At 43.7% G+C, this 25,565-nt stretch overlaps 5 protein-coding genes across 5 annotated transcripts; 4 read left to right on the top strand and 1 right to left on the bottom strand.

The window, feature by feature from the left end:
• Nucleotides 1–3,730: 3,730 nt before the first annotated feature.
• EDB93DRAFT_1253703 (uncharacterized protein) lies at nucleotides 3,731–6,059 on the top strand (the record flags this gene model as incomplete). The annotated part of the gene is made up of 6 exons (XM_041453496.1): nucleotides 3,731–3,782; nucleotides 3,833–3,861; nucleotides 3,907–3,964; nucleotides 4,021–4,214; nucleotides 4,272–5,034; nucleotides 5,083–6,059. 6 exons carry the CDS (start codon nucleotides 3,731–3,733, stop codon nucleotides 6,057–6,059), a joined length of 2,073 nt encoding a protein of 690 aa, XP_041304380.1.
• Nucleotides 6,060–8,140: 2,081 nt separating this feature from the next.
• Nucleotides 8,141–9,334, top strand: EDB93DRAFT_1242269 (uncharacterized protein; the record flags this gene model as incomplete). The annotated part of the gene is made up of 7 exons (XM_041451990.1): nucleotides 8,141–8,191; nucleotides 8,288–8,449; nucleotides 8,486–8,523; nucleotides 8,557–8,596; nucleotides 8,647–8,812; nucleotides 8,910–9,020; nucleotides 9,093–9,334. The coding sequence occupies 7 exons, from the start codon at nucleotides 8,141–8,143 to the stop codon at nucleotides 9,332–9,334; spliced, it is 810 nt and encodes a 269-aa protein (XP_041304379.1).
• A 1,029-nt stretch (nucleotides 9,335–10,363) lies between these two features.
• Nucleotides 10,364–10,951, top strand: EDB93DRAFT_1253701 (uncharacterized protein; the record flags this gene model as incomplete). The annotated part of the gene is made up of 1 exon (XM_041453495.1): nucleotides 10,364–10,951. One exon carries the CDS (start codon nucleotides 10,364–10,366, stop codon nucleotides 10,949–10,951), a length of 588 nt encoding a protein of 195 aa, XP_041304378.1.
• Nucleotides 10,952–11,839: 888 nt separating this feature from the next.
• EDB93DRAFT_1106640 (uncharacterized protein) lies at nucleotides 11,840–13,482 on the bottom strand (the record flags this gene model as incomplete). The annotated part of the gene is made up of 8 exons (XM_041447640.1): nucleotides 11,840–12,007; nucleotides 12,059–12,155; nucleotides 12,210–12,357; nucleotides 12,394–12,409; nucleotides 12,435–12,548; nucleotides 12,612–12,649; nucleotides 12,889–13,309; nucleotides 13,399–13,482. The coding sequence occupies 8 exons, from the start codon at nucleotides 13,480–13,482 to the stop codon at nucleotides 11,840–11,842; spliced, it is 1,086 nt and encodes a 361-aa protein (XP_041304377.1).
• A 306-nt stretch (nucleotides 13,483–13,788) lies between these two features.
• EDB93DRAFT_1253700 (uncharacterized protein) lies at nucleotides 13,789–15,798 on the top strand (the record flags this gene model as incomplete). Its single annotated transcript, XM_041453494.1, has 9 exons — nucleotides 13,789–14,125; nucleotides 14,193–14,454; nucleotides 14,693–14,721; nucleotides 14,777–14,943; nucleotides 15,006–15,233; nucleotides 15,282–15,467; nucleotides 15,514–15,573; nucleotides 15,627–15,701; nucleotides 15,748–15,798. The coding sequence occupies 9 exons, from the start codon at nucleotides 13,789–13,791 to the stop codon at nucleotides 15,796–15,798; spliced, it is 1,395 nt and encodes a 464-aa protein (XP_041304376.1).
• Nucleotides 15,799–25,565: the final 9,767 nt, after the last annotated feature.

Here is a 25,565-nt window from a genome sequence, read left to right as displayed (position 1 = left end):
TGCTTCACTGACCATTTTCGATGCTTTGAGTCTTTGAAGTTTCCCACACTCCATTTCTTATCTATTTCACTTCCTCAGTACTCAATTCTTGGCAGATTTGTCTGTAAATTTATGTCTATGATACTTAATATATTTTAAATGTACTCCAGGTTTCTGATCATGAAGATTCAATGTTTTGAAGGTATGGGCCCCTTATCAGGAGAAATGGCAAGTATGCACACTAGCTCACAAACTCCAGCCTATTGTGAGCTGATCTTGGTCATAAGAGGCAATAATATAAGCTATGCTCATTATATATTAAAAGGTTGGATCATGGATGCAAGGGCAAGATACTGAAAATCGTGAAAAATGTCAAAAGTGCAATGGTCTATGCTTACATGTAATAACACTGTCTGTAATATTCAATAATGCGAAAACAAGTAAATATGCACCAGTGGGGATAGATACGACTAGACAGGACATAGGAAGGATGAGTCCGATGCAAAAATGTTGGGTCCGAAACTTTCAGGCTGGGGTCAGGGGTCGGGATCAGGATCAGAATGTCAGGGATGCGTCGGATAAATACTGTTTAATGTGAGTATCAAAAACACGGGTTTTGAGCCCAGTGCGGCGACTATCATTACACCAGGTATCGAGTATCAGAACCAAGTACTGAGTACCGAGTAATGAAATAACCAATTGACAAGAAAAGACTACCAATACACTCACCTTGACTTGGACTACAACTTTCATTTTTCATTCTCGCCAATGTTTCAGATTTCTTTAGCTTATATCTTGGTCAAATGATAACCGATGGACAAGAAAAGACTACCAATACACTCACCTAGACTCGGACAACAACTTCCATTTTTTCATTATTTTTGCATATTGCACACCGGGTTTTGAGTTTCGGGTTTTGGTACTCAACACTTGGTGATTTGTGCAATGAGTAAAAAATGGAAACATTGCATACATGTTTTCGGGTTTCGGGCTTCGGAATTTGGGCTTCAGATGTCGGGTTTTGGGCCTTGGCACTTGGCACTCTGCACTTGGTGATTTGTGTACCGGGTCTCAAGTTTCGTGTTTTGGTACTCGACACTCAGTGAGCTGTGCAATCAGGGAAAAATGGATATGTTGCATACATATTATCAGGTTTCAGGGTTCGGGTTTTGGGCTTCGGACATCAGGTTTTGGGCCTTGGACATCGGAGCTCAGGCCTCAGCACTCAGCACTTGGTGATTTGTGTACCGGGTGTTGAGTTTTGGGTTTCAGTACTTGACACTCCATGATTTGTGCAATGAGGGAAATATGGATATGTTGTATGCATATTTTCAGGTTTCAGGCTTTGGGTTTCGGGCTTTGGATGTTGGGTTTCAGGCATCGGCATTCGGCACTCAGCACTTGGTGAGTTGTGTACCATATCTCAAGTTTCAGGTTTTGGCACTCGACACTCGGTGATTTGTGCAATGAGTGAAATATGGATATGTTGTATACTTTTTGGGTTTCAGGCTTCGGGTTTCGGGCTTCTGACATCAGGCTTCGGGCCTCGGCACTCGGCACTCGGCACTTGGTGATTTTTGTACTGTTGTAGCGATGGTCGCGGTGTTGGGCTCAAAACCATGTATTTCCATACTAGTGCCAACACCTGAAACATATGCGCACATGTCTGATGCACTTTCGCACATGTCCGAGCCACTCCATATCGGATCCGGCGCATTGGACCTTCAGACATCGCATCGGCTGATCGCACTTCGTGCGCACTTGTCCATCCCGTGTCCTGTCCATCCGAACTAGCCTCACTAGGTGCGTAGTTATTTTCGTGCACATTTTCTGACATTTGTACCGCGTTATTACATGTCTGCAGCACCTCGTGTCTTATTACATAGGACATCGGACCCGAAATATATCGCTACTATCTTTGCCTGTAGTTTTCCGAATTTCTATGTACTTACTTAAATACTCTGTAGTGACCCGTAGCAATCATCATCCAGTAGTTAGGAGCCGTTTCCCGACTCTGCAGATCACCCAGAATATTCTCGTAGTACCTTTGGACATCGTTTCGCACCATCGGACATTTTGTTATTTGCATTACTGACACATTTTTACTACTAATACCAATTAGCAATCCCTTTAGGATTAAACGCACTTGCTCTGCAAGTATAGCAGCATAGGTCATGCTAAGATCTACCTAAATATCTGTTGTCTAGGTAGTACAATTTCTGCTGAGCCCAGCGGAGATCAGCTTTCTACACCGTGCTTTGAGTTTCAGGTTTTGGCACTTGACACTCGGTGATTTGTGCAATGAGTGAAATATTGATATGTTGTATACATATTTTCGGGTTTCAGACATTGGGGTTCGGGCCTTGTCACTTGGCACTTGGCACTTGGTGATTTGTGTACCGGGTGTCGAGTTTCGGGTTTCAGTACTTGACACTTGGTGATTGGTGCAGTGAGTAAAATATTGATATGTTATATACATATTTTCGGATTTCGGGCTTCGGGTTTCGTGCTTCGGACATCGGGGTTCGGGCCTTGGCACTCGGCACTCAGCACTTGGTGATTTGTGTACTGGGTGTCGAGTTTCGGGTTTCAGTACTTGACACTCAGTGATTTGTGCAATGAGTGAAATATGGATATGTTGTACACATATTTTCGGGTTTCAGGCTTTGGGTTTTGGGCTTCGGACATTGGGCCTTGGCACTTGGCACTTGGCACTCGGCACTTGGTGATTTGTGTACCAGGTATCGAGTTTTGGGTTTCAGGCTGCAGGTTTCGGGCTTCGGGCTTCGGGCTTCGGACATTGGGGCGCAGGCCTCAGCACTCGGCACTTGATGGTGTGTTCGGGTGTCTGGAATGGATGTTGCACAATGGGATTCAGTTTTTGGGCATCTGGGACTCGGTAATCCATGAATGTCAGACAGATATCTCACTACCTCGGCCCACCCATCTATATAACATCCCCCTCCATCAGCCCACCCGTCTATATAACATCCCCCTTCATCGGCCCACCCGTCTATATAATGAATATTTCACCACTCCGTCGGCCCATCCGTCTACAAAATAATTCCAGTATGTCAGCCCACCCGTCTATACAATAAACCCTTACATCGGCCCACCCATCTATATAATACATATTCCACCACTCCCTCGGCCCACCCATGTACAAAATACTTCCTGTACCTCGGCCCACCCATCTATACAATAAACCATTACATCGGCCCACCCGACATCTTCGAGGATATATATAATATCAGCATAGATGGGCCCACCCATCTCCATCGGAAATAATATCCCTCCCGGCCCATCTGTCAACATCGGGAATATACATAACATCGGCCCATAGTCCACTGGCCCATCTTATATGGGATATTATGTAGGTCAGGTGACCCGTATAATACAGAATTTGTCACTGAAGGGGCTCGCCCATCCCTGTGATTGATCTAACAACTACTGTTCCTGACGTTTTGAATTGGCTTCGTGCTGTTCACTCTTTTGATCAGTTGACTTCGCATCGCTGATCTCCCACTCCTAGACTTCGCATCTGGAGGGTTGCCCCGGTTGCTCATACTTTGCTGCGCCAGTGGGGTTGAAGACCCTCTTGGGTGTGCTTTGCCTTCACACTCGGCTTATTTCTGGTGTGCTACACGCTGCTGCAGACTTCCTCTGATATTTCAGGTGTGCCAATCATTCACATTTCACTCGTTGGTCTTATCAGTGAGTTTTCAATATCTTTGATCTGCAATATCTCCTGATGCATATCTTACATTATAGTGCTTGTCACTTTAGCTATGTCTTCCTTTTTGGTAAGTGTCCTTTTCATTATCTCACTAATTGTATACTGACTAGCACTTAGGCTCTCGCCATACCATACCAAACTCTGAGGTGTGTTTGCCTTGTACCTGTCAGCACATCTTCTAACCTTCATAGTTTTCTATCATGCCCAATGCTCTGACAATGTTCAAGGGTGACCTGACACTTCGTGCATGTATGTAATATTTGTCTTTTAGCATTCTTACTTACTTATGTAGATGTATCCTGCAGCTTGGTTACAATCTTACGATGCTTTTGCTGTCGCTGTCCAGGACAATCTAGTCATCACTATGCCCAACATGCAATTTGTTCCCAAGTTCCACCATTTCGAAGAAGAAAACATACAGGCCCGCACCAATGGTTGTTTTGGTGTTGTTGACTGCTTTCAATGGCCTCAAGCATATGACAACATCTTTCGCAATTCTGTCTGCATTCCTCGTAAGGAGGCTTACCCATTCCTACACCCGCTTCACTGGGTGTAGTACACTCCCGAGCAAAAGGACTTCAAGACCATCCCAGGCAATTCATTTCCTGTAGGCACACTTGCCTCTGACAAGGTCGAAGGCCTGGAGTCACTCCTCAAACTAGTAGACAAACATGTACAGGACTGGAGGGCCAATCAACAAGGCAAAAAGGATGTCATTGTAAATTGTGTCATCTCTCTTCGACACAGTATCTCGTGGCTCAAAAAACATCCTCTGACCTTTTGCAATTTCCTCCTCTTCATCATGGATGCCCAATGCCTCTTCCTCAAAATTTACTCCTTTATGGATTGGGTTCTCATTGCCCAACCTCGCATCTCCTCTGGCATTGGGACTGTCATTGTCAAGTCCGAATGGATGGGCACTTTCACGCATGAAAGCAACATGTGCAATAAGCTCCACATGGCTGGTGTGCCTGTCTGGTATGTCTGCATGATGTCATATATACCTGACAGTATGAAGGTTCATAAACCCGTATTAATTACACATATGGATGACATCGTCATCTTGATGTATGTGGAGGGCAACAAAATCTGCCCTTACGACATCATTTATCATGGCCAAGGTGGCCACCAGTGCCAACTTCACATTCATCACCTGTACGGTAGCACAACTTTCAGAAATCCTGACGTCATGGTTCCCTTGTCTGCTTCATCCAGTAGTTTCTCTACTCCCAGTTCTTCTGCTCTTGCGCCATCCTCTCAAACATCCACTGCTGGAAGAGCACCTCAACAAAGTCTCGAAAAGCATAGGCGACAACCTTGTAAGTTCATCCCTAATAATTGCTTTGTGTTACTTACTACTGTATCAGACGCAAAAGAGGCTTGGCCCACCCAGCCCTCCCAGTCAGGGGAATCCAGGGACAAGTGGAAAGACCCTGAGAGCCCGTATCTTCCGCCCTCTCTTTTGCATTGGGATGATGCCCTCAAGACTTGCAATAAGGATCCATCTTGCATGCACATGCCCTACACCATCGATCGGGGATACAAATTTCCTAAAACTGCTCTTCTCCTCAGTCCCAAGCTGCTGGAGCACCTTCAGGGTTATATCACTACCTGGCTCGCCTGTTGTCCACTATGGATTGGCCAAGTCGATCATGACCCACCACGCAATTACCCTTTGCCACAGCTCTGGTGCGACATCCTTGGCAGTGGACTGACAACCCAATCACAAGGTGCAACTCCCAAAGGCAAGGATCCCCAAAAGAAGGGACCTATGGCAGTGGAGAAGTGCAAGGCAGTGATGAGGGACTTGTTTGGCAATGACATGTTGGAGACTCAGGGAGACCTGTCTGCACAAGAAGGATCAGTGGAATTTCATGGCGAACAAGTGTTGGTTGCCAGTCTCGCTAACCCTCCACGGCGTCTCACCCAAAGGATCACATGGGAGTTATTCGAGCTTGGTTTCCATTATGAGCTGAGGGATCTCGATTGCTACTTGACCTGCAAACATTGGGAAGATGATCTGATTGGTCGTGAGCAGCTCCTTCATTCTATCTTCCCCAGCAAGGCTGGATTAGTCATGTGGTCAGAGCAATTTCTGGAGGACAACTATGGCATGTGGAATAACACCTTAGTTGGTGTTTTACCTTACCTGCAGAAATTCCGTGAACTTCTCTGTGCTTGGGATGACGCTCCGCTGCTCCTGGTTGTGCCACTGACGCCAGATAGCTTCACGGATACCAAGTGTTGGGAAGTCATGCACCTGCGACCGTCTTTTATGTGCAGACATTCTTTTGTCATTTTGGCAGGCCCCCCATTGTTCCCCATTCCATCCCTTTGTGATTGATACCATATTACAGCATTTTTGTACTAAGCATTTATTTTTTATGCCTAGTATAAATGACAAATTGTACCATGTTCCATTACTTGTTGATCTTCGTAACGTGCTGTCAGATAAGGTTATGCTTTGTATTAGTAGGCTCAGCATACATTGCAGTGTCCCCTAGTCCCAATTTAGGCACAAGGTGAGTGCCTCATGCTGTTAACTCTGATTTGATGTGTTTTTGTGGGCATCCTACTCCCAAGTCATAGCTAGCAACCCATGGCGTCCTGCTACTGTATTTTCTATTGATTTTTGCCATAGCTATTATCTATTCGCTCACGCTAAATGGGATTAGATGTGTATGTTTCTCTGCTTCCATTTTCACTAATATCTACAGTACGATACTTATGGCAAGAGACCTATGCGGATACGTTATTGAGTAATTTTTTTTTTCCATTAATTTGACATCATTGTTACCCTAATTCACTCCTGGAGTCTGCCAGTGAATCATATCCTCAGATTTGTTCTCCTTTGCAGGTCATTGGCCCTTTTGACCCAGTATTGGTCATTGGCTCTCTCGACCAAGTATTGGTCATTAGCTCTCTCGACCAAGTATTGGTCATTGGCTCTCTCGATTGAGGTTGTCCAGGACTGCACACCCATGGATACTTCTCCAACTGACTCTGCATCGTTGGTGGCCTTCCATTTGACTGCGAGTCGACAGCATTCATTATGGCTGTTCGTCATCCAAAGCCCCGCCATTGTGAACCATCAACCTCCAGGTGATCTCCCATGCGCAGGAAGAATGCCCTTCAATTCTGCCACCTGTCACTATTGTCTGTGAGCCTTGGATGAGCACAGCATGGTGACATCCTCATCAGACTAGAAAACTCAACCTATATCTCCCTGCCCCGCCTCCCTTGTTGGTCTTGCCCGGACACCAATGCCTCATGCAGCAAAACTTCTGCTGTCCATTGTCTGCCTCCAGGACATCGGTAACACAAGAAGATATTACTGATGAAGTTCTCTTCAGTGACTCCCTACATTTCTCCAACAATCCTATTGGCCGTCATCTGACCACCTCACAAAAGAGGGCCAACCAGTGGTGCAGATGGTCACAAGACATCATTCCATTGCTCCTTGTACCATATCTATCCTATATCCAACAAACTTTGGTGTTACATTATACCAACGCACCAGGACAAGCTCAGCAAGATCTTGGAGTTTGCCAAGCTGGATGTAGGACTCGGAGTATTACAGTTGCATGTGTGCACTTTGACGGTATGTTATTTGTCACTCTTCTCCACAATCTATCTCATGTACCCTCCAGCATTGAAAGAAATTAACATCATCACATGCCCTTGTTTCCCTATACCCCTCCAACTCCTTCGTTATGGTCTGTTTCCATACGCTCCTCTTGCTCCCTCACTGGCGGTTGACTTGCGTGTTTTAGAGTTCATCCATCTTCTCTTTGTACGCAAGGCTCCCAACCAAACCACGTGGTGCGATGCAGTGGAAACCTTTCTAGATGGAATGGGGTACAAGTTGTCATGCAAGGTTAGCCTTTCCAATCCTCTCACATACAATGATGCTCAGTCTTTCATCAGAATAACTTGCGTCATTGTTTCAACAATACTTTTCACTGGTACCAAGTGCTGATCATCTTGGCTCGCAATCACATTTCTACTGTCATCGCCAACATGTGGAGGGGTCAGGCATGTATCCCACTCATCGATCAGCCATCTGAATACCTTCATTGTCGTTGCCTGCTTTGTTTCGGAGGAAATGCTTGCCATGGAGCAGATGCTCGTTCTATGTAAGTTTATGTCATATTATTCCGCTTTTAATTGACAATACCAGCCCAGATGTTATTGTTTGCATTGATGCCTGCTTTACTCAAAAGTGTTTGACTAATCCTCGTGGTGCTAGCAGTATCGACCCTTCTAATCCGACTCCAACATTCTTTCTGTCGAACAACGATGTCAAAGTGATGGAGAATTTTGTAAAAAGTTGTCATGGGGAAAGATGTCAAACACAAGCCTCCAGAATGGAAGAGGAGGAGGATTGCTATAAAGAAGGGATGCATGTGCCAGTGTCTGTGTTGAATGGATGCGGTGAATCCTTCATTGCTGCAGACAAAAAGCGTGAAAAGGCAAGTACTTGTTTTTTTACTGACACAGGCCTGATGGCCTACTGTGCAGACATGACCGTGTCCTATATGGCTTGTCAACCTCACATCAGCAGGATAAAAGCAACACTACACGCTCACCCTCCTGGACCAGCTGTTCAAGCATATACCCCCTCAGATGACCATAGGACTTCTCTATGACATTGGATGTCAACTCGAACGAAGCTGCCAAAAATGGAATCTTCTCGACAGCAATACCCTATCACACATATATTTCACTGTCGTGGTATTCCATGCCTATGGCCATTAATGGCCCTGTCAGATCATCTACCACCCGAGGAAGTGCGAGGGTTTTGGATTGTCTGATGGTGAGGGATGCAAATGATTGTGGAGTTCTCTCAAGCAACTCATCCCATCGTTACACGTTTCTGGGGTAAGTAAGTCTATATTCATGTGTATATCATATCTCTAATTGTACCGTAGTTCCATCAATGTCTCTTCGTCCTCAATGCTCAAATTCGCCACCTGGACACAAAATCCATCCAAGGCTATGGGCATTGGCTCCATTGGCGATGGCTACATCGTCAGACAAAGAAGAACACAACTCTGGACGGTTTACTGGACTTAGATGTCAATGAGGATATCCTTCGTGCTGAATGGATGGCGCAAATTGCTCACCAGACATGACCCATCCCACGTAAGAGTTCTAGTAGTGTTCTCGCTGTATGACTGATTATATTGTATAGGGCAATCCAAGAACAAGGTGGCGGAGGTTATTACCACTATTCTTGCACTGGAGAAGACCCTGGACACTCACAAGACTTCTGTCCGTGAGCTAGAGATGCAGCTTTATGTAGGTGCTGTTGCTAATGTTATGGAGTTCAATCTGCAGCTCACCGACACTTGGTCATGATGTGCCAAAATTGCAGATATCCTCCGACATTGTAAAGCTACTCTTGGACCGCAAGGACAGGCCGATCTTATGACAATGAAGAACAACATCTACCTTACAATCTGCTTGAATGCTCATGCAGTAAAAACTCGTATTCGGGACCATCTCCATCAACGCAAATTTGAATTGGAGAGGCTAGAGAGGTCATATCGAGCAACAGTAAATGATACGTTACTGCTATTTTGCCTTAATTTTTTAGCATGTCTCATGTATTGTTAACAGAACACAAGCTTCGCTCAAACACCCAGTATTCTATCAAACAGTGAGAACCTGCAATTCTCAAACTGGTTTCAACTTACAATGGCCTATGTACTCAACTACAGCCCCTCATACGTCAACGGCAAGCTCCCCCTTCTGCTATTCCCCCTCATCCTATTGCTCTTGAAGGCATCTTCCTACTTGATGTGGACGATGAAAACTGGCAAGATATTGGCCTCGACGACGACAGCATGCACCCGCCGGCATGATTATCGGATGAGGCCACCAGGTCTGGTATTCATTTACAGCTTGAATTGGATTGTTGCATTGAGGAAGAGACTCATTTGATGCAAGAGCGGTCCGTGATGCAGGAATGGATGTTAGCAGAGTGGGAGGCCGTCCAAACCGCGTTGAGAGATGCTGGTGTGTGTAGTCAGAGTATACCATGACTAACATTTAATTTGTTGGCAGCCAATGATCTTGTGATGTTGTTCCACCTCAGGGCCCGTGCAGAGGAACTTCTGTGCATCTGTGTCATCTGGAAGAAAAAGGCTTGAGAGATCCCTTGTGCTTGGCCAGTCGAGAGTTGGGGTCCTACAAATGAGGATTTACTTCGAGCCGCTTGAGACCAGGTGCAGTCATCATTTTTCCAGGATGACGATGATGACAAGAGTGTTGGAGTGGTGGATAAGAGTGACGAGGATGGTGATCTGGCATATTCTGAGGTTGGAGATGATGAACTTATGGATGCAATTGAAGAGGTTGCTTTAGCTGATGAGTACAGGTATCAGGATGACAACTTTATTGATGATATTGAGGATAGTTTTATGCCTTCGTTACCTACCAAATCAACACTTAAGAAACGGCGCTGCATATAGTATCCCCTATTACCATTTACATTTAATATTTGTCACTACATATGTCACAATTAATCATTTATTTTTATCATTGATTTAAAAATTTAATACTGTGAATCATAGCACACAAGGAAAATTGGTGTTAAGCATGAATATAGGAACAAGCCAGCATAATGGGGCTATCCCATCCACCATGGTCCTTCCCATAATTGATTATGGGACTGTCCCATCCACCATGGTCCTTCTCATAATTGATTACGGGGCTGTCCCATCCCCTGTGGTCCTTCCCAAGATTGATTATGGGACTGTCCTATCCTCCCTAGTCCTTCCCATGATTAATTATGGGGCTTTCCAATCCTCTGTGGTCCTTCCCAAGATTGATTACAGGACTGTCCCATCCTTCATGGTCCTTCCCATAATTGGTTATGGGGCTGTCCCATCCTCCGTGGTCCTTTCTATAATTGATTATGGGACTTTCCCATCCACCATGGTCCTTCCCATAATTGATTATGAGGCTGTCCATCCACTGTGGTCCTTCTCAAGATTGATTATGGACTTTCCCATCCTCCGTGGTCCTTCCCAAGATTTATTACAGGCCTTTGCCATTCTCCTTCCAAAATTCTTGTATATAGCAACCATGCCTATCCACCACAATGCTTCTTCCAAATCCTTTGTCTATGTCAATCCCAATCTGAAATCTATATGTCTTCATCATATTCCATTCTGTGGGATTTGGACAGGAGACAGGAGATGGAAACAGCATCATTGGTTTGAATATTGATATCTGAATAGTGTGATCCTCAATTGATGACTCTGTGGATGTAGGCAAGTAGCTGAAACCAGGCATTGTTGGAAATTGCAAGGATGATAAAGTGAGATGCAAGTTGATGCAAGGGGAGATGCACAGACCAGGTGGCTTAACAGTTGATATCTGAATAGTACGATTCCCAAGTGATGATTCTGTAGGCATAGGTGAGTAGCTGAGACCAGGCATTGGTGGATCAATATCTGAATAGTATGATCCCCAAGTGATGATTATGTAGGTGTAGGGGAGTAGCTGAGACCAAGCACTAGTAGATCAATATCTGAATAGTGCAATCCCCAAGTGATGATTCTGTAGGTGTAGGAAAGTAGCTGAGACCAAGCACTAGTAGATCAATATCTGAATAGTGCAATTCCAAAGTAATGATTCTGTAGGTGTAGGTAATTTTATAGACATATCAGTGTGAGGTAAATGTGTGATCATTTTCAGAGGGGAGAGATCCTGGGCTAAAGGGATGTATGTGAATGAATGATCATTTTCAGAAGGGAGAGATCCTGGGCTGAGGGGGGGGGGGGTGAATAAATGATCATTTTCAGAAGGGGGAGATCCTAGGCTGAGGGGGGGCCATAAATGAATGATCATTTTGTGTTTTCTAATCCTATTTTCATAGACATATCTAATAGTCATTATAGTCATTATGTGACCCATTGGCTTGCATATTAGGTGCTAAGAATGCACCCAAAAGTTTCATTTTTTGGTGCAGAAAACTGGGTGGTAAGAGGACCCCTAACACCCCTCCACCATGGGAAAATACCATGTATGTATGGTCCAATGTCAGCTGGTGGTCTTTCCCACACAAAATTATTTTAATCAATGGACCATGCTCAACATATTTTATTTTGGACCCTATGTACTTGGAAAAAGACCAGCAGACATTGGCCAGACCATCCAAAAAGCACCCCCTAGGTAAAAACCCTTATAGGCATAATATAACCTAAGAGGTATCTGAAATGGGGTGACCAAAGTGCTAAGTATCTTGTCAGGAACGTGTCCCACAATAGCTGGCAGAAATACCTATAACTTCATTTAAATATTGTTAAGTGATATTAATAGACGACTTCTTACCTTCATCAAAGCTTTTGAGTCGTCACTGGTCCATTGTTTGAATTTTCGACCTTGAGGAAAACGATGCAGGCCTGGACATGCAGGTACTGCAGCAATGCTAGAATCAAGGACATTAGTATAATGATCTTAACTGCAATATATTTACTAGTACCAGCAATCAATATCTGCCCATATTTGTTCTGCCCCTGCTTCTTCATAAATAATGACAAGATATTGACCAATCCAATCCACAATATGGTCTTTAAAGGTCCCTTTAAGGATTTGATGCAGAATATCCGGAGCAAGAAGATCATGGATGTCTGCATGTGGAAAGTATGCTGTGAATGGCTACATACTTTTAACACCCAAGGACTGCAAGAAGTTGATGTGTACTCACCAGTATGCCACTAATAATACCCCAGCCATCCTTGAGCTTGCTTGCTGAATAACCACGCATTAGAGCTTTTGTATGTTGGTGTGATCGCTGGCCAGAGCCCAAGCGATCTAAATCCTGCCAATCAGCAGTACATCTAAACCATAAGTCAATGAAATTTGAGGTTCAAGAAGAGCTTACCATGCACACCACCTCTGAATTATGCAGGCAAGCAAGCACTGCTCAGGATAATCAGCAATATATAGAGCAAGACCATGCACAGCACGTCTAAAGTGACCATCCACACACTTTACAACTTCTGGTTTCTCCATCACATGATGGAAAGTCTCTAAAATGGCTTGTAACGAGGCATGAAATATGTGTTGTCAGAAATTCCGGAATTCCACACTATTTTCATGATGTCGCTCAGCTATTATGATTATCAGCTTCATTAGCAGTCTGGTACTAGTATACGTACTCTTAGGGATCGAAAGGAACCCCACAAGGCTCACGGACTCCTTGTGTACACAACAAACATTATTGTGGAGGTTCCTGGCAGAGACATAGAGTGGATAGAAGTCATTCTTCAGTGAGAGTGATTGCCATGATATATCACCCGAAAAGATGAAATCAATAGTATCATAAATGTGGGTGTCACTACAAAATGGAGGCTTGCCATTACATTCCTCGAAAGAGGCTAGAATCTGCATGAGTTTGTCAATTTGTTTGCCAGGCATCTGATTTCGTTGGAAGATGAAGTCTGCAAGCTGGAAGTGACCACATGACTGGAAGGGAGCCCATGGATTATCCTTGGCAGGCGGGTCAAGGATGGGAGGATCATCATCAGATAGTAAATAATTACTAATGGCATCACATGGTGAGCCATTGATAATGGGATGCTGAAAATAGTAGGATCCTCTGTATGTATTATTATCATTACTATGTCCAGCCTCCATCACAGCATCAGACTCGCATTCTGAAAAAGTACACTGGTGTGAACAAGTAGGCTGGGGAGGCTCAATGTGTAGTGCATTTTGGTGTTGTCGGTATCCACCCAAGGTCTTAAAGCCATGATGGCAAGCTGTAACTTTAGCATCAGTACAGAAATATTTTCAGGGGTAGAATGCAGGCGATGACATGGTGTAAGTCTTCATGTGTAGTAATAGTATTGATACTAGTAATTGTGAATAGTAGTAGGTGTTGTATACTACTACTAGTAGTGTGGCCTCACTTTGGTGTGAATGTGTGAAATGTGACAAACAATGGGTGATCCCTCCATGAACTTTGCAAAAAAAAATTGGGTAAGTAACTGTTATTTGTGCAACTAGTACTTGACTCACTTGTTGCTCTATCTTAAGTACATCAACAACATCCAGCAATGGTGGAGACTCACACGCAAAGTCGGAACAAGCGACCTGGATTACCGGACCTACCACCCAAACACCAAAAGGCTGTCAATGCCGAGTTGCTAGCCAATGGCGACGATGCTCTGACTGGCAGGGTGAAGGCTGGTGCTGTGAAGAAACCAGGAGGCCAAAAATCCACAAAGGAACAGAAGGTCCATGCTGCAGGAACAGTTGCTCAGCTCGAGATCAGCATGGAGATGGAGGATGTAGAAAAAGAAAGGCTTGCAGTGCGACAACCCAGTCCCACTCTTAACAAAGTATCCCGGAAGCCAAGTACTGGAATTTGGTCAGCAATTCCACCAAATTCAGGTATGTCATGGATTCAACCATATGATGAATTGGTGACAGGCACTGACTCGACTATATCTGAAATAAGTTCAACTAAGTGTCCACAGTGGGTCTCAGTCGGCAAGTCAAGCACAACTGGGTAACTTGCAGATTATTCAATCACAGGACACTGATGAAGCATTTATTATAGCTCATGTTGATGTCAGTCAGAATGAACATGATAATGACTCACTGCTGGTAAAGATCAGTAAGGGACAGAAGTTGCACAGAGATATTGAGAATGTGAAGGACAGTTTAGGGGGAGGGAAACGGAGTCACAGCAAGCAACACACCTGTAGTGATGATGAAGGGTAAGTCCTTAATTGACGCCCAATGATCTGCTGACTCAACCTGATCACCCAATTGATGTTCAACATTACTCAACATTATGTATCTTGTACGAAAATCCTTTCCTTCAAAATGCAGGCCGTCAGCCAAAAGATTCAAAGAGGATTCCAACCTTTTCTCTTCACAGCCCTCTCGAAGTGGTCTCTGTGAAGGGTGGCATAATATCGCCTCCTGAAATATCATAACACGCCCTCCGAACAGTGCCCCTGCAACTGCTGGAGGCATGACTGGTATGTTCTTCAAGTTCTTCTTCTTCTATTAAATCACTGACCTTGTGTTCCACAGACTCCATGAAACACCCCCTTCATAATACTGTTAAGTCTGGTGGTTTTGAAGATGAGCAAGAAGATGACAAGGAATGTCAGGCAGGCCCACGTGCACAATTCCCAACACCTATCATTACGGATGGGGACAACAACATTTTGACTCTGCCCATAGTGTCTGTATCGAAGGTATCTTTTTCATTTCCTTTACTTCAACAAATTAACATACCCTGGATCTTATGTACACTCAGAGTGTCTCACCTATCAATAGGATGCCTGCAGCTATAGGTGAGGAACAAGAGGGAAATGCATTAGATGACGATCTACTAGTTCCCGACTCAGAGAATGAGGTGGATAGAGCACCTGCGGTCGACATTGAATGCGAGGCCAATCCAAGCATCAATGCAAAGACCAAATATGAATTCAAGGCACAGTCAAAGGCTGATAGGAACACTGGAGAGGAGGGTGAACAGGAGACAGTATGCAAACTTTTTTTTTCTACTGCACTCAGAATGAATTTCTTGCAGGTCAACTCAACATCAGAAGGCTCAGATAATGAAGACATCATGCATCACCCCGTGACACTGAAGCCTTCCCATGGTTCTTTTCATGATATGTTAAGAGTTCATTTCTTGCAGGTCAATGCAACCTTGGAAGACTCGGATGATGAAGAAATCATGCATTGCCCCACAAAAATGAAGCCTTCCAACAAGGTTTGTATGTTATTCAAGGTTGGCCAGTGCTAATCAAATTCAATAGAATACCTTCACTCACATTGACCAAGAGACGACTAATAGATCAAACAAGTCTAAGACCAGGGTCAGTTCATGCAAAGATTTTTTAATGCTTCATTAAGACTTAATTCTTTGCAGGTTTACACGACCCCGGAAGGTTCAGATGATGAAGAACTCCTGTGTCACCCCATGAATGTGAAGCCTTTTCACAGGGTGCGTATGTTTTTTAATGCTAATTACAAGGTTCTGACTTCAACAGAAAACCTCCAGTGGCAGGCCCACTGCAAATGCACCCTTGGGCATCAACTGACAGACTAGTGGCTCAAGCAGGTCCAAGTCTAAAGTTAGTTCTAAGGTGAGCCCCTTCAGTGACAAATTCTGTATTATACGGGTCACCCGACATACATAATATCCTGTATAAGACGGACCAGCAGACTATGGGTCGATGTTATGTATATCCCCGATGTTGATGGATGGGCCGGGAGGGATATTATTTCCGATGAAGACGAGTGGGCCCATCTATGCTGATATTATATATATCCTCGAAGATGTCGGGTGGGCCGATGTAATGGTTTATTGTATAGATGGGTGGGCTTACATACAGGAATTATTTTGTACACAGGTGGGCCGAGGGAGTGGTGGAATATGTATTATATAGACGGGTGGGCCGACATACTGGAATTATTTTGTAGACAGATGGGCCAAGGGAGTGGTGGAATATTCATTATATAGAGTGGTGGGCCGATGGAGGGGGATGTTATATAGACGGGTGGGCCGAGGTAGTGAGATATCTGTCTGACATTCACGGATTACCAAGTCCCAGATGCCCAAAAACTGAATCCCATTGTGCAACATCCATTCCGGACACCCAAACACCCCAAGCTTGAGACTGGAAACTGGAAACTTGTGAAAATGTGTGAAATTTCTATTTCCTTACACCAAACACATGAACACCTGAACACCCAAAGCCTGAAGCTTGAAAGTCCATTTATCAAATCACCGAGTGCCGAGTGCTGATAGACCCGAAGCCTGAGACCCAAAATCTGAAGCCCGGAACCCAAAAACATGTATGCAAAATGTCCATTTTTCATTCATTGCACAAATCACTGAGTGTCAAGTGACAAAACCCAAAACTCAAGACCCAGTACACAAATCACCAAGTACCGAGTGCTGAGGGCCGGACCCCAAAGTCCAAGGCCCAGAAACCTGAAAACATGTATATAACATATCCATTTTTCAGTCATTGCACAAATCACCGAGTGTCGAGTGCCAAAACACAAAACTCGAAACCCTGGTATGCAACATGCCCATTTTTCATTTACATTAACAAATCATCAAATGCCGAGTGCTGAGGCCCGAAGCCCGAGGCCCAATGTCTGAAGCCCGAAACCCAAAAATATGTATACAATATATCCATATTTCCCTCACTGCACCAATCACCGAGTGTCGAGTACCAACACCCGAAACTTGACACCTGGTACACAAATCACCAAGTGCCAAGTGCCAAGTGCTGAGGCCCAAAGCCCGATGTCCGAAGCCCAAACCCTGAAGCCTGAAACCCAAAAATATGTATACAACATGTCCATATTTCCCTCACTGCACCAATCACCAAGTGTCAAGTACCGAAACCCGAAACTCGACACCCGGTACACAAATCACCAAGTGCTGAGTGCCGAGGCCCAAAGCCCGATGTCCGAAGCCCAAAACCCAAAACCCAAAGCCTGAAACCCGAAAATATGTATACAACATATCCATATTTCACTCATTGCACAAATCACCAAGTGTCAAGTACCGAAACCCGAAACTCGACACCCGGTACACAAATCACCAAGTGCTGAGTGCCGAGGCCCAAAGCCCAATGTCCGAAGCCCAAAACCCAAAACCCAAAGCCTGAAACCCGAAAATATGTATACAACATATCCATATTTCACTCATTGCACAAATCACCAAGTGTCAAGTACCGAAACCCGAAACTCGACACCCGGTACACAAATCACCAAGTGCTGAGTGCCGAGGCCCAAAGCCCAATGTCCGAAGCCCAAAACCCAAAACCCAAAGCCTGAAACCCGAAAATATGTATACAACATATCCATATTTCACTCATTGCACAAATCACCGAGTGTCAAGTACCGAAACCTGAAACTTGACACCCAGTACACCCATCACCAAGTGCCGAGTGCCGAGTGCCGAGGCCCGAAGCCTGATGTCAGAAGCCCGAAACCCGAAGCCTGAAACCCAAAAAGTATACAACATATCCATATTTCACTCATTGCACAAATCACCGAGTGTCGAGTGCCAAAACCTGAAACTTGAGATATGGTACACAACTCACCAAGTGCTGAGTGCCGAATGCCGATGCCTGAAACCCAACATCCAAAGCCCGAAACCCAAAGCCTGAAACCTGAAAATATGCATACAACATATCCATATTTCCCTCATTGCACAAATCATGGAGTGTCAAGTACTGAAACCCAAAACTCAACACCCGGTACACAAATCACCAAGTGCTGAGTGCTGAGGCCTGAGCTCCGATGTCCAAGGCCCAAAACCTGATGTCCGAAGCCCAAAACCCGAACCCTGAAACCTGATAATATGTATGCAACATATCCATTTTTCCCTGATTGCACAGCTCACTGAGTGTCGAGTACCAAAACACGAAACTTGAGACCCGGTACACAAATCACCAAGTGCAGAGTGCCAAGTGCCAAGGCCCAAAACCCGACATCTGAAGCCCAAATTCCGAAGCCCGAAACCCGAAAACATGTATGCAATGTTTCCATTTTTTACTCATTGCACAAATCACCAAGTGTTGAGTACCAAAACCCGAAACTCAAAACCCGGTGTGCAATATGCAAAAATAATGAAAAAATGGAAGTTGTTGTCCGAGTCTAGGTGAGTGTATTGGTAGTCTTTTCTTGTCCATCGGTTATCATTTGACCAAGATATAAGCTAAAGAAATCTGAAACATTGGCGAGAATGAAAAATGAAAGTTGTAGTCCAAGTCAAGGTGAGTGTATTGGTAGTCTTTTCTTGTCAATTGGTTATTTCATTACTCGGTACTCAGTACTTGGTTCTGATACTCGATACCTGGTGTAATGATAGTCGCCGCACTGGGCTCAAAACCCGTGTTTTTGATACTCACATTAAACAGTATTTATCCGACGCATCCCTGACATTCTGATCCTGATCCCGACCCCTGACCCCAGCCTGAAAGTTTCGGACCCAACATTTTTGCATCGGACTCATCCTTCCTATGTCCTGTCTAGTCGTATCTATCCCCACTGGTGCATATTTACTTGTTTTCGCATTATTGAATATTACAGACAGTGTTATTACATGTAAGCATAGACCATTGCACTTTTGACATTTTTCACGATTTTCAGTATCTTGCCCTTGCATCCATGATCCAACCTTTTAATATATAATGAGCATAGCTTATATTATTGCCTCTTATGACCAAGATCAGCTCACAATAGGCTGGAGTTTGTGAGCTAGTGTGCATACTTGCCATTTCTCCTGATAAGGGGCCCATACCTTCAAAACATTGAATCTTCATGATCAGAAACCTGGAGTACATTTAAAATATATTAAGTATCATAGACATAAATTTACAGACAAATCTGCCAAGAATTGAGTACTGAGGAAGTGAAATAGATAAGAAATGGAGTGTGGGAAACTTCAAAGACTCAAAGCATCGAAAATGGTCAGTGAAGCAATAATAGGACTTTAATGCTGAGTCAACTCATGTTTTCACTATATCCCTTCCACCCACCCCCTACCCTCAAGGCAGTAGGCAGTATGGGTTCCTTAGGTAGTTTACAATCTATCCTACATATTTTTAATGAAATCTTTGGCCTGAATCATCTATAAATGCAACTTTGTAAAAATATGTCTATTGTCACATTTCACACATATGCCTGTCATTACATCAATCCTTCATGTATCTTTCTAAACTATTAGGGCTATTATAATGGTCATATATGGGTGTTATTCCAGGTCTCTGATCCCATCACAGGCTTGTCATGTTGGATATCTCAACATAATGTGCAAGTCTCACTATTAATATTCATTCTTTTATCTGTATGCTCACTTACTGCACACATGTACAAATGCACACCTCATCTTTACATCATTGCTAACATGCCAGACAAATATATAATCCTCATACCTGCATCATCCTACCTCAGTCTATTTGTTCTCAGACTGAGGTATGACTATACATTCATTATCATACTCGACCCTGACTAACATTTAATGTAGTCTTCAAATAATCTCCAATTGACAAGAATGACATGAGTATGAAAATCAGTGGTTCTGAGCCCAGCACCGCAACCATCACTACACTGAGTACCAATACTTGGTAGGACCACCAATACACTCACATAGACTCGGACTACAACCTTCATTAAGAAAGTTAAGCATAATAATAATTTTCATTTTTTCATTATCATTTTCCTATATTGACTAGCGAGTCCCGAGTCCCGACACTCGGTAGTCAATACAATTCCCAAGTTATTTGAACCCTACATCAATGGATAATACATACAAATACAGAATTCATGTCCAGTTGTAGTCACGTGTACCGGGTGTTGAGTTTCTGGTTTTGGTACTCGACACTCGGTGATTTGTGCAGTGAGGGAAATATGGATATGTTGTATACATATCTTTGGGTTTCAGGCTTCGGGTGTTAGGCTTTGGATGTCGGGCCTCAGCACTCAGCACTCAGCACTTGGTGATTTGTGTACCGGGTCTCAAGTTTCGGGTTTTGGCACTCGACACTCAGTGATTTGTGCAATGAGTAAAATATTGATATGTTATATACATATTTTCAGTTTCAGGATTTAGGTTTTGGGTTTTGGACATCGGGTTTTGGGCCTTGGCACTTGGCACTCAACACTTGGTGATTTGTGTAGGGGGGTTGAGTTTTGGGTTTTGGCACTCGACACTCAGTGATTTGTGCGATGAGTGAAATATTGATATGTTATATACATATTTTCGGGTTCCAGGCTTCGGGTTTCGGGCTTTGGACATCGAGGCTCAGGCCTTGGCACTCAGCACTTGGTAATTTGTGTACCAGGTGTCAAGTTTCAGGTTTCGGTACTCGACACCCGGTGATTGGTGCAGTGAGGGAAATATGGATATGTTGTATACATATTTTCGGACTTCGGGCCATGATCGGCACTTGGTGATTTGTGTACCAGGTGTTGAGTTTCGGGTGTTGGTACTCGACACTCGGTGATCTATCAGCACTCGGCACTCATTGATTTGATAAATGGACTTTCAAGCTTCAGGCTTTGGGTGTTCAGGTGTTCATGTGTTTGGTGTAAGGAAATAGAAATTTCACACATTTTCACAAGTTTCCAGTTTCCAGTCTCAAGCTTGGGGTGTTTGGGTGTCCGGAATGGATGTTGCACAATGGAATTCAGTTTTTGGGCATCTGGGACTTGGTAATCCGTGAATGTCAGACAGATATCTCACTACCTCGGCCCACCCGTCTATATAACATCCCCCTCCATCAGCCCACCCGTCTATATAATAAATATTCCACCACTCCCTCAGCCCATCCGTCTACAAAATAATTCCAGTATGTCGGCCCACCCGTCTATACAATAAACCCTTACATTGGCCCACCCATCTATACAATAAACCATTACATCGGCCCACCCGACATCTTCGAGGATATATCTAATATCAGCATAGATGGGCCCACCCGTCTCCATCGGAAATAATATCCCTCCCGGCCCATCCATCAACATCGGGGATATACATAACATCGGCCCATAGTCCACTGGCCCGTCTTATATGGGATATTATGTAGGTCGGGTGACCCGTATAATACGGAAATATGTCACTGTAATATGTGGATGGGCTTGATGGGCTTGACACATGATGAGCTGAGTGATGCAAGTGATGAGGAAGACATGAATATTGTGGTCTGAGGGCAAAGAAGGAACTTGGAACTGGGGAAAGGCAATGCAGAGAAGGAAATGAGAAACCATGACAAGAGGAGACAAGGTGGGAACTTCCCAATTGAGTCAAAAAGTCGAAGTTTGCAGACATGGATTTGTGGGAAAGTCCCACAATGCACAAGTTTCACTCTTTCATCCACATCAACAACACTCTGTCCTTTATACTATCCTTGCTGCCCTCAATCCCACCTTCCCTGCCCTCAATCCATTATTCCTGCCCTTGATAGGTCCAACAACGACGGTTCCTGGTGCTTTAAATTGGCTTCGTGCTGTTCACTCATTTGATCAGTTGACTTCACGTCGCTGATCTCCCACTCCTAGACTTCGCATCTGGAGGGTCGCCCCGGTCGCTCATACTTTGTTGCACCAGTGGGGTTGAAGACCCTCTTGGGCGTGCTTTGCCTTTGCCTTTGCCCTTCACTTTTCTGGTGCATCACACATTCCTGCAGACTTTATCTCATTTTGCAGGTTTGCCAATTGATTTACATTTCACTCATCGACACGATCTGATAGGTGAGTTTTCAATATATTGCATGTATAATAATGTCTCCTGATGCACATCACACTTTACTCACTGTAGCCCTCATCACTTTACACCACTTTGAGATATCATCACACACATTTATCTACGCCATCGGTGAGTCGCTGACCTGCACCAAACTGGTCTGGTGCATGACTGTGTGGTGTTAGTGAATATTTTTCGCGAATTTTGCATGGAATGAATTTTGTGTTATTTGGCTCGAAGATGACTCAGCTAGATTCTCACGCATCTGAAGCTTCCATGAAAAATACTTTCCGTGTATGTTGTTTGCGGGAACTTCCAGGAAACTTTAAATACATGTGTTACCCGGTTTTGCTTTATGACATATGCTACGTCTCTAAATAACACCAAATACAAACAAGTTTCAACATATTATGTAAACCATGTTCTCTTACTACAGTCAGCTGATCTATGACTAAGCCTGACAAATCATGTTCACCTACGTACGATTCACATGGGTATTATGATCTATGACAAATAATGTAGTATATCTAGGTACGTGAGAAAACGAAAATTGAATATACCTAGGTACGTGGGAGTAAATTAGCACAGCCACATAGATTTGTCTATATAAGGACCTCCATTTTGGCCTGAAATGCAATCAATCAGACTCCCAGAGTCACCCTTAATAAAATTGCGAGTGAGGTTTGTGTGTGATCAGCATCAGCAACAACCACAAAGAGTTGTTCGACATTGTCAGGTACATTGATGAGACAGTAGGAGCCATTGAGCTCACTGTGCTCAACAACCTGCAAGGCCTGGCTTATTTGTTTTGAGAAATCTCTTGTTTTTCTGAGTGTTTGTGTTTGTGTGCGCATGTCTCAGTCTCTATCTCTCTATCTGTTTCTCTAGGCTTGGGATCTATTTCACTCTAGTCTGGGATCTATTTCATTTTGTCTGGGATCTATTTCTTTTATCTCTGTTTCTCTGGTCTGGGTTCTGTTCCACCCTATCTATTTCTTTAGCTTGGGATCTGTTTCACTCTATCTGTTTCACTCTCTCTACCCATTGAAAGCTAACAGTCTGAGTGCTCGTTTATTATTGTGTCACTAACGTGTTATAGATTTTAGCGAATATATACTGAGTGTTTGTTTCTTGCTGCTGATACTAACATACTTTTGATTGTAGCAAATACATTTGAGCCTTATCTTTGGATTCTTCGTGTTGTCTCTACGTCTGCTAAAGGCTCAGAGTAGCTTAGTGGGGAGACTTCAGAAGTTGATTATTGTCCGCTTGACCTCACACATCGGAGTAGTATACTGAGCCAGGATTGTTATTTGTCAGATAGGCTTTAGCTATTGAATAGGGGACTTGGTATTGAAATCCAAGGACGTCCGTTTCTGATTCTGTTTAATACTCATCGTGAGTTCCTTGGCAGCAGATTCAATATTAGGCTAAGAGTTCTACGGAAGCTTTTGACAAGTCTTGACCTTTGATCCTACCTGTTTGCGCTGTGGGAGTGACCAATACATCTTCACATGACTGTTTCATAGTAAGTTTAGAATACAGCACCATTGATTGTGCCTAGTCTTAGTTCTCATTTCTGTTTAGCACCAGTGATTGTGCTTAGTCTTAGTTTTGTTTCTGTTTCTTGTTTCTTTTAGTCAACACCATACCACTGGGTTGACTAGTGTTTCTATACTGATATCATAGAGTACCTTTGTCTGACCGTAGCTTGGATATACTGACAGGCCACCCACGAACGACCACATTATCAGTCATTGGTATTTGTCTGAATCACTGACCATGGAGATATTTGATTTTGTAGGTGTTCATCTATAGATCATCTATCTAAGAAGACATTATTGGAGCCCACCGCGAGGGGTGGTTTCATATTGAAAGTTCAGTCATCCAAGTACATCCAGACCAACCTTGGTCTTCATCCACACATATTATCACCAACATAACCCCTGTCTACATTACCAATGAGTAACCAACCAGCAAACCCTGCTGTCGTTGTAGCACCTCAGCTAGTAGCTCAGCCTGCTCAACCAGCACAACCTCAGAATGCCCTGCTTATCTTACCTTTGCCAGGAGCCAAGCACGCCCCTGCCAAATTTAAAGGAAAATATTACCAAGTCAAGAAGTTCCTTCGCCACTACGAGAAGTTATGCAATCAATATCATATCACCACTGACCAGGACATGTGTGAAAATGTCACGTTATACTGTTCCTCGGCCACTTCACGACTCATAGAAATTCTACCAAGTTACAGAAATCCTGACTGGGCTCAGCTTAAGGCAGATTTCATAAGTCTCTTTGATGCAGACCAGGATGCCAAGCGATATAAGGTTCACAGCCTAGTTACCTTTATCAACAAGCATCGTACAGCATCTATAAAGACATTGTCAGAATGGAAGAAGTATACTTGCAAGTTCGTAACCATAGGAGGTTGGCTATTAGCCAAGAATAAGATTTCCAGTAATGACCATGCTACCTACTTTTGGAAAGGAATCCCCAGGACATTACGTACTAAGATTGAAACCTGGCTGCTAACAAATGCACCATTACGAGATATGACAAACCCTTTCTCCTTTGATGAAGTAACTCAAGCTGCAGAGAAGATCTTGCAGCGGGATCGATTTGACATGGATCTTGTCTACTCGGATACAGATGACTCAGACAGTGAAGATTCAGATAGTTCTACGGACTCGGATTCAGATTCAGAAGAGGAGGATGTAAAGCGAGCAAAGACTTACAAACGAGCAAAATATAGGAAGCACTCACCTTTGGGAAAGGCTACTATGCGTAAGACTCGCTTTGAAAATCTAAGCTCAGACGATGAAGAAACCCCTAGTAGTGAGACAAGGAAAGCTGTCAATAGACACTGCAGTGCTTCAAAAAGTTCACATGAGGAAGTGGAAAACCTAATTCAGCAACTCGGGCAGATGAAAATAGGTGATGCTAACTATAGCACCCTATACTACAAGGCTATTACTTTAGATCCTGTAGTATCACGAATTTTAGAAAGCCCAGTGTCTAGGAGGAGAAAGGAATATCTTTATGGACTTAGAGACAGTAGATTTCCCAGTGCAAGATTCACACCAAACCATGGTAGCACTCATATAGATAATAGTGCTAATAATACATACAATCTACCTACAAGAAGTACCCCTAACTACACTACCCCATATCTCCCTAGAATAATTTGTTTTGGCTGTGGGGATAAGAATCATGAGTTAGGAATGTGTCCAATAATAGGGAAATTACTTACAGAAGGATCTTTGATCTGAGCAGAGAATGGCCGGATTGCACTGCCAGGAGGAATACCCCTGAGAAGATGGGGTGGAGAAACATTAATAAATGCATTCGAAAACTGGAAGAAAACAGCGCAAACTCACTTTATAAAATGGGAAAATGACGTCGAGATTTTGGATTCAAGTGAGAACTGTTGGGCATTAGAATATATTAGTGAAGACAAAGAATCAGAAGAAAATGGAACAAAAGCTTACCCAGTTTACCGAACCCAGAAGGAGGGCGCACAGAAGCGGACAGAAGTGTTTGATGGAGTCTACCCACCCAAAGGGTGGGAAGTAAGAGAGGAAATTAAAAAAGAACAACATCAGC

Source organism: Suillus bovinus (assembly GCF_016758785.1).
Source record: "Suillus bovinus strain UH-Sbo-P2 chromosome Unknown EDB93scaffold_62, whole genome shotgun sequence".
Classification (NCBI taxonomy): Eukaryota; Fungi; Basidiomycota; class Agaricomycetes; order Boletales; family Suillaceae; genus Suillus; species Suillus bovinus.
This window is presented reverse-complemented; position numbering and strand designations above follow the sequence as displayed.